The 9,404-nt window shown below is 37.0% G+C and overlaps 1 protein-coding gene across 1 annotated transcript; it reads left to right on the forward strand.

The window, feature by feature from the left end:
- The first annotated feature begins 4,623 nt into the window (after window positions 1–4,623).
- PTH (parathyroid hormone) lies at window positions 4,624–7,754 on the forward strand. The gene is made up of 3 exons (XM_029915406.1): window positions 4,624–4,657; window positions 6,981–7,071; window positions 7,191–7,754. Exons 2-3 carry the CDS (start codon window positions 6,986–6,988, stop codon window positions 7,450–7,452), a joined length of 348 nt encoding a protein of 115 aa, XP_029771266.1. The 5' UTR covers window positions 4,624–4,657; window positions 6,981–6,985; the 3' UTR covers window positions 7,453–7,754.
- Window positions 7,755–9,404: the final 1,650 nt, after the last annotated feature.

Here is a 9,404-nt window from a genome sequence, read left to right on the forward strand (position 1 = left end):
GAATTAATGTTCAAAATATAAAAAACTTATACAAGGAGTAGCTAGGTGGCTTAGATGGTTAAGCATCGGACTTCAGCTCAGGTCATGATCTTACCATTCATGGGTTCAGGTCCCACATCTGCCTCTGTGCTGACAGCTCAGACCCTGGAGCCTGCTTCAGATTCTGTGTCTTCCTCTCTATCTGCCCCTCTTCCACTCACACTCAGTTTCTCTCAAAATTAAATAAAACATTTTTTTTAAAAAGAGAACTTTTACAATTCAACACCAAAAGAACACAAATAACCCTATTAAAAATGGGCAGAGGACCTGAATAGACATTTTTCCAAAGAAGACATTCAGATGACCGACAGACACAGAAAAGATGTGAACACCACTCATCCTCAGGGAAATGCAGATCAAACCACAATGGGATATCATCTAACACCAGTCAGAATAGCTAAAATCAAAAAGACAAGAAATAGCAAGTGTTGGTGAAGATGTGAAAAAAAGGGAACTGTTATGCCCTGTTGGTGGGAATGTAAATTGGTGCAGCCACTGTGGAAAAATAGTATGGAAGTTCCTTAAAAAATTAAAAATAGAAATACCATACAACCCATATACAGTTTCATTACTGGGTATTTAAAGAAAATAAAAACAATTCAAAAAGATATTTGTACCCCTATGTTTATTGCAACATTATTTACAATAGCCATGATATGAAAGCAACCTAATTGTTCACTGATAAATAAATGAATAAAGGAGATGTGGCACACACACACACACACACACACACACCATGCACGTACACACAATAGACTATTATTCTGCCATAAGGAAAGAATGAGGTCTAGCTATTTGTGACAACATGGGTGGACCTAGTAGATATGCTCAGTGAAATAAGTCAGAGAAAGGCAAATACCATATGATTTCACTTATATGTGAAACCTAAAAAACAGAACAAATTAGTAAACAGAGTTAGACACATAAATGCAGAGAACAAACAAACTGGTAAGTACCAGCGGGAGAAACGGGAGAAATAGGTGAAAGGGGATTAAGAAGTACATACTTCCAGTTCTAAAATAAATAACTCATGGGGATGAAAAGTAAAGCATAGAGCATATAGTCAGTCATATTCTAATAACGGTTTATGGTGACAGATGGCGACTATACTTACTGTGGTAAGTACTGCATAATGTACAGAATGTAATGAATTGGTTCAATCACTCTTTGGCATCTGAAACTAATACAAGACTATATGTCAACTTACTTCAATAATAAAAAATTTTAAAAAGAACTCAGTAGCCTAATATCCCACAGAGGAGCTTAAAGCAAAAGAGTAAGTCAACTTTTCAGATACCATCTAATCCATCTGGAATTAGGGGAACTGTGACTGGATTTCTTAGCCCTGGAAGTTTATTCTTCATTCTCAGCCCCCAAAGTCATACTAATTCTGATTGTTCAAACAGAAGAAAAAAAGGGTAAGTCTGAAATTAAACCTCCCATAATGCAAGAGGAAACACATGGCCCTTTTATTTTTCCCAAATGTGAGGAATACAGTATGTTGTCTCATCCTAGTTTCAGAAAACTTGAGAGTCCTAAGAAAGGCTGAGCTTTTCAAAGCAAAAAGCTGTGCTCAGCTTTTCTGTCAATGCAACATCAGCCTCTTGTGCCCACATAGCCCCTAGCCCTCTTATTTCTTAAATAATGTCCTTCTATGACTGTGGTCCCAGACCCTGATGGCTCAGATAAACAATGTGCCAAGTCTTGGCAGCAACATCTCTTCTTTGTGGAAAGGTCAGATAGTCCTTTAAAAAATCTGAGAGACACAAAAATATTACTAACACATGCATGACTTTAGAAAGGACTTCAAGATAAAACTTTTGTACTACACACACATGCTTTCTACAACTTGTACCTAAACTCCTTCTATAGGACCATCGCTCATTTCCTCCTCTCCTCCCACTAGCACATATTCCGTCTTCATGGCCTCCGTGCTTTCACACATGTTGTTCCCTCTGTTCTTTTTCACCTTCTCTGGTGAAAAACTCCATCATCCCTGAGACTATTTCAGCATCTCAGTAAAATAACTCCCAACAATTCTATGAAAATTTAATCACTTCTTTATCTGCATTTGTATAAGCCTTTGTTCACATCTCTATTATAACCTATCATATTATATGGTAATTATTTGTTAAAGTTGAGGACAGAGATCATGTCTCAATCATCTAGTGCTCAACATAGCTCCTAGCTGATAGTAGATCCTCAATGCACTTTTTAAACATGCACGCATTGTCTAAATGGTTTGTTTTATTCATAAGAAAAACTGGTTTAATAATATGATTGTCTTTGATGGGACAATTTATTATTTACTTGCAGTAGGAGGAACACAGTGAAAGTACTGATTGCATCCCTCCTGGAAGGCTGTCAGTTATGTCAAATTTACCCAAAGAAGTAGAAAAATCTACAAATTAAAATGTTAAACATGGCATCACAGGAACAGTGAAAATGTGTTTCTAAAATCATCCACATTTCCAATTCTCCTTCCCCTCAACAGTGTGTAACAAAAAAAAAAAAAAAGATACACAAACATCACATGGAGACTATGCATGAAAAGAGGTCTTCAAAAGGACCAAAGTAATAGATTTTTATGGTCTGGTTTCATGCTTCAACCATCCACTACATATGAATCTCTATAATCTCCTTAAAAAATCCTCATGTAGCTTCTACTTGAACTCTTGCAGCGATGGGGGAACTCATTACTTAAGAAGGTACTTGATTCCTTATTTTAATAATTAAAATATCCAAGTTGAGCTCAAATCTGCCTTCTTGCAATTGTTAACCACCAAACTCAGTCCTTCCTTCCTTAAACCACAGAAAATATTTCTTCTTCTGTGTGACAGCCCCATAAAAAATTAAAAACATATATATAGTCACCCCCATGTCTTTCCCAGACTTTTCCAATTTCATTCAACTGCTTCTCATTTGTCTTGTTTTCCAACATTTTCAGCAACCCCGTTCAATCCTCCAGCCATGTTGCATTTTGTCTCTAGCACTTCCAAAATGGAGTCTGGACATACACTCCAGTAAGATTTGCCTGTGAAGAGAATTTCCCAGAGCAGGACTGATACATAGATCTCATTCGAGACTCTGTATAGGTACTGTCCTAATTTGGACTGGCTTGCCATTGATGTAGAGTTGAACCTTGGCAATGGTTAGCAGGAGAGGGGATAACATGAAGCCTGGAATGGACCAGAGCTAAGAAAACTAACCCAGTTCTGGGACTTTAGGTGGGAGGCAAGCTGCCTGAATGAACCCTGGATATACCCAGGGCATTCAAGGGGTTTTGAATTGATTACTGGAGACCACACTGTAACAATATTTGAAATCAGACAGGTGGTAGTGCTATGCCTCTATTAGATTTTGGATTAGGCCATAATCATCAACAGGGGAATCTGAGAAGCAAGACCCAACCCCTGGGCAAAGAGGCTGCAAAAGGCTAGGCAAATTAAAGACTGGAATGCAAAGAAGGGCTTCATTTCTAGGGCAAAACTGAGGTAGTAAGAATCAAAATGGCTCTGGAATCATAAAGACCTTTGTTGAATTCCATTTTCTCCATTTCCCAAACCCAGTTTCCTCATGTGAAAGCTGGGCTAATAGAAGTATTTACTTTAAGGGAGTGCTGGGAAAACTCAATGGTATAATATGTATAAAGCCTGGCATATAGTTAGTGTTTATCAAATGTTTTCTGTGCAAATTCATAAATGAAATTTAAGTTTAATGAATTAAAAAATTTTTTTAATGTTTTTTATTTATTTATTTTTGAGAGACAGAGAGACAGCGCGAGCAGGGAAGGGTCACAGAGAGATGGAGGAGCAGAATCTGAAGCAGGCTCCAGGCTCTGAGCTAGCTGTCAGCACAGAGCCTGACACGGGGCTCGAACCCACGAACCGTGAGATCGTGACCTGAGCTGAAGTCAGACGCTTAACCGACTGAGTCACCCAGGCACCCCTAAGTTAAATGAATTTTAAAGTCATTTCACACTTGAAGCTTTAATTACAAAGAGCATTTTCTCAAATATTCTTGACATTTCCTTTAAGAAAAGCAGAATGTCTATTTTTTTTTTGAAAGATGACCAGGTATAACATGGATTGGTTGAAAATGAATTACAAAGTAAGATTAACATAATGTGATTCTTTACAAGCCTCCCAATAATTATACCAATAGTGTGGTTATAACAAATACACTTATTTTCAGATTTTACTTTCAAACCATAACTTTACCATAAATCTTTGAAATCAGTCTTTCTTATAAATTCATTAATCCAGTCACAATTACACTTCAATATTTGTTAGAAATCTTTGCATAAACCCTTTTACCAGTCCCACACTATTTTCCTTTAATATCCAATTATTTCAAATTTAAGAGGAATGGGCACTGCCCCATGGGTGTGTGTGTGTGTGTGTGTGTGTGTGTGTGTGTGTGTGGCTTTGAACCTATCGTTACTATCCAGAGAATGGGAAGTGACATCATCTGTGACAATAAAAAAGCCTCTTTTGGTGAGTGGCAGACCTGTATATAAAAGCCACACTTGAGGGTCCAATCCATCAGCTCTCACCAGTTCAGTCGACTTTGAGAAAGCTGCCAAGACACCTGGAAGATCTTGTCACGACCTTGAATGGTGAGCAATATTTGTTTGTATTTTTATTTCATTTGAGATTTTTTGTCATTATGAGGCAATTATGTGATGTGTACTATTTTCTGCAAATATGCAGAAATCATGCAAGAGTTTGAATTCTGTTTAATATAAAAGAAATGTGTGCTGCTCAAATGCTCTTGAATCATACATTTCCATGATTAAAGTCTTTTGCCTTGTTTTTCTAAACTCATCTGACATTACGCAGAAAGTAATTAAAATTTGGCATGATATGTTCTAACGGTATCTTACTGAAATTTTGAAATAACACCGCCTAGTGAGGAATGAGTAATTCTGATTTAAATAGCCAATACAAATGTATTTAGTTGTGTTAAAATTCATTTTTCCTGCAGAATATCCTTATCTAGATTGTTTTACGACTTGCAGAGAGCTCAATCTGTATCACAGTTGGAGAAACTCAGTTTTACTCCTGGATATTTATTCTTTTTAAATAAAGCCTTTTCAAATTTGCTATTCTGAAAACTGTATGTGAATTTTAAGGGTGTTTTACAACTGTCTTATTTTAGCTTTTTCATGGCATTCTTGTAAGAAGTTCTTTTCTCTACTAAGAATAAGGAAGCAGGGCACCTGGGTGGCTCAGTCCATTAAGCATCTGACTCTTGATTTCAGCTTAGGTCATGATCTCACAGTTTGTGGGATTGAGCCCTGTATTGGGCTCTGTGTTGACAGTACAGAGCTTGCTTCAGATTCTCTCTCTCTCTTCCTCTCTCTGTTGCTCCTGCTCTCTCTTTCTCTCAAAATAAACACATAAACTTACAAAATAGTAATAATAAAAGAACAAGGAAGCCAAGGAGAGATGTCTTAAGTCAGTAGATGGATGACAAAGCCAGGACCAGATGCCAATCCTCTAGCGATAGTGCTTGTTTCTACCATAAACTAACATCGGAGAATATTCATTTGTTGCTCCATCAGTAGTTTTATATTGCAGAGTGAAAATAAATGTGGATTATAATGTTTCTTATGCTACTTCTAAATGATGCTGTTTCCCTTTAAAAATATAAGTACACTGCCATTCTGTATATGTTAAAATGGAGAACAGTAAGCACTTCTGTAATAATAGGCTTTGCAATTACTGAAATGCAGATTAAGGTAAGACTGTTCTATTTTGGGATGAAAGGCTTTATGGACAAAAGAGAAAAGTGCTAAAGTTTATACTCAAACAAGATTAATAAAAAAAAAGAAAAGCCGAATAAGAGACAAGAACTCCATATGTAGCAGAGGCTCTAACTCCATAAACAGTCAATTAATGATGAGACGATTAATTAGATGATTTTAAAATACTTTGGCACATTCTTTTTAATGATAGAAGTGTGCATTAACTCATTAAAAATCTCTAAATCAGAGCCCATTAGTTTGCTACTTATGGCTATTATTGTAGTGCCTGAAATGAAGTTGACTTATGGGAAAAGAAGTTTGCTAAGTAAATAAACAATCTTAGCAATTTAGCTAATTAAGAGAATTAGCCATTTTCAAGCAAATTATAAGCACTTAATCATAACCAACATAGAATGTGGGAGGAAATTCTAAAAAGTAAGCCTTTTCAGTTCTCATGTGGCTTAAATTCTTATATTAAAACTTGCACAAAATTCTCAAGAAGATACTTAAGAAAGGAAAACTAATCTGTCTAATTTCTAAGTCAAATTTTGCATATATATAATATATACTAATGTATCTGTAAAATAAAGGAGGCTGATTCTAAAAGTCTTTCATGAAAACCAATTCAAGGGGCGCCTAGGTGGCTCAGGTCATCATCTCACGGTTTGTGGGTTCGAGCCCCGCATAGGTCTCTGTGCTGACAGCTAGCTCAGAGCCTGGGGCCTGCTTCGGATTCTGTATCTCTCTCTCTCTCTCTCTGACTCTCCTCTAACACACGCTGTCTCTCTCTCTGTCTTTCGAAAATCAATTAAAAAAAAAAAAACATTAAAAAAGAAAACCAATTCAATTAGTTGCTGTGACACTTTGTGCAGTTGTGTGGCTGTAGAGGTAGTGATTCTAATTGTACAGTTTGGCACATTAAAAATAATTTTAGGGGCGCCTGGGTGGCTCAGTCGGTTAGGCGTCCGGCTTCGGCTCAGCTCAGGTCATGATCACACGTTCGTGTGTTCAAGCCCCATATCAGGCTCTGTGCTGACGGCTCGAAGCCTGGAGCATGCTTCAGATTCTGTGTCTCCCTCTCTCTCTGCCCCTCCCCACTCATGCTCTGCCTCTCTCTATCTCAAAAATAAATAAAACACTAAAAAAAAAAAAAACATTTTTTTAAATGCTTCCATTTTCCTTTCCCTTTTAGTGAAGATGATGTCTGCGAAAGACACGGTTAAAGTAATGGTGGTCATGTTTGGGATTTGTTTTCTTGCAACATCGGATGGGAAACCTGTTAAGTAAGTAACGTAAGCTGCTCTGCATGGTGAGGGCATGGGAGTTGGATTTTTAACGTTGCCTTTATGATTGGGAAGGGGGGAACTAATGGAGCGGGTCTCCCCATTTCTGTTCCCTCCAGGAAGAGGTCTGTGAGTGAAATACAGTTTATGCATAACCTGGGCAAACATCTGAGCTCCGTGGAGAGAGTGGAATGGCTGCGGAGGAAGCTGCAGGATGTACACAACTTTGTTGCCCTTGGAGCTCCGATAGCTCACAGAGATGGTGGTTCCCAGAGGCCCCGAAAAAAGGAAGACAATGTCCTGGTTGAGAACCATCAAAAAAGTCTTGGAGAAGCAGATAAAGCTGACGTGGATGTATTAATGAAAGCTAAATCCCAGTGAAGACAGATCTGTGATACACAGGATAAGGCAACAAAATTACATGCTGCTAACATTCTCGAGCTCCGAAGATTACCAAATGCCAATATTTGCATCTAATCCATTGCTAGCCACGATAGCTGAAATTTTAATTGATTATTTTGATTCTACTGTTATTCATTGAAGAGCTCTTTTAATTATTTCATTTCTATTGTTTATTCTTTTTAAAGTATGTTATTGCATAATTTGTAAAAGAATAAAATTGCACTTCTTAACCTCTCTCCCATCTTACCGTGCAAAATAAAAATTTCATAATCATAATTTTATTTTGTTTATTGATTTATTTTAATGATCATAATTTTAAATAAAGGAAGTGAAGTATTTCTCACTTGTTATAAGAACGCTTTCAGGGCTTCTGCGTGGCTCAGACAATTAAGTGGGCAACTTTGGCTCAAGTCATGGTCTCCCTGTTGGTGAGTTGGAGAGCCTGGTGAGTTCCAGCCCTGAGTCCAGCTCTGTGCTGACAGCTCGGAGCCTGGAGCCTGCTTTGGATTCTGTGTCTCCTTCTTTCTCTCCTCTGCTCTCTCTCTCTCTCTCTCTCTCAAAATAAAGAAATAAACATTAAAAAAAATTTAAGAATGCTTTCTGGGGTTGTGACTAATACCAAAATCTTTAAATTGATGATGAGTAAGAACAATAATGCAAAATGGTTTTTTTAATTAAGTCTCATTCCCATATTTTGGACATCATCCTTTTAATATTACCAAAGTACTAGGTCCCCAAATCCTCACTAGTGGGATACTATTGTTCTCTTCATTGCAGGAAATTAAATGCTTTGCAAGGAAAGGCAAAATAGTCTGAAACTTGAGAAAGCTTTTGTCTATACACAAACCCACTGATCGTATTGCTAGTCTGGACCCCAAATTTTAAGGAACTGACTTTTTCTATTCATCAGGACAAGATTTTGTCATTCATTTGTCATTTAACAAAATCAATTTAGTATCCTTTATTTGTCATGTACTAGATTAGACACTGGGCATAAACTGGTACATAAAATGGACACAATTTCTATCTTAATGAGGCCTATAATTTAGTACAAAAGACAGATATTAATTCACTATTAATTTGATAATCAGTATGGAAGAAAAACATGAGATGCTCCAGAAGTGTAAAATACAGATCCTGTTCTGCTTAGATCAATGTTGTTCAACAGAACTTTCTGTGATGATGGAAATGTTCTATATTCTGTGCTGTCCAATACAGTGTCTACATGTGCACTTAAAATGTGCCTTGTGGGGGTGCCTAGCTGACTCACTCAGTAGAGCACACAACTCTTGATCTTGGGATTGAGAGTTCAAGCCCGATGCTAGGTGTAGAGATTACTAATAAAAATATATAAACTTTTAAAAAATGTTTAAAAAAAATAAAATACACCTTATGTCCCTGAAGACTAAGATCCCATCCTGGCCTCAAAGAGTTTGTGTTTTAAAGAGGAAGACAGAGATGTAATCAAGTAATTATAATATTACAGGTAAAATGCAAAACACAATGATACACAGAGAAGGAAACAGATCTTCATGATGTAGGGAACAATTGAGATGGGACTGAAACGGCAAGCAAATTTTCCAAAACGAAGAGTATTAACAAATCTCCGACCTCCTGGTGGAATCAATTGGCCTTTGGTTTAAATGCAGAGAAGGTTCTGTCTCCCTCTCTCTGTCCCTCCCCCACTCATGTCCTATTTCTCTCTGTCTCAGTAATAAAAATAAACATTAAAACTTTTTAAAATATTATAACAAAATAAATGCAGAGAAGAGAAGCTACTTTAATTAGTTTATAGAAAGGGATTCATTATGAAATCATTGAGAATGCTGATGGAAACAGACTCCATGTTAAACTTGGAGGAAAAACTCACAAAGTCACTGTAAGATTTAATATGTGGTGGCAGAGACGAGAGGAAAGAGAGAGACCATGTT

The sequence above is a fragment of the Suricata suricatta genome, chromosome 11, assembly GCF_006229205.1.
Source record: "Suricata suricatta isolate VVHF042 chromosome 11, meerkat_22Aug2017_6uvM2_HiC, whole genome shotgun sequence".
NCBI classification, from domain to species: Eukaryota; Metazoa; Chordata; class Mammalia; order Carnivora; family Herpestidae; genus Suricata; species Suricata suricatta.

Coding starts and splice junctions, on each gene's coding strand:
- PTH (XM_029915406.1), top strand. CDS start 6,986: ATGATGTCTGCGAAAGACACGGTTAAAGTAATGGTGGTCATGTTTGGG. Junction 7,072..7,190: donor TCGGATGGGAAACCTGTTAA/GTAAGTAACGTA, acceptor TGTTCCCTCCAG/GAAGAGGTCTGTGAGTGAAA.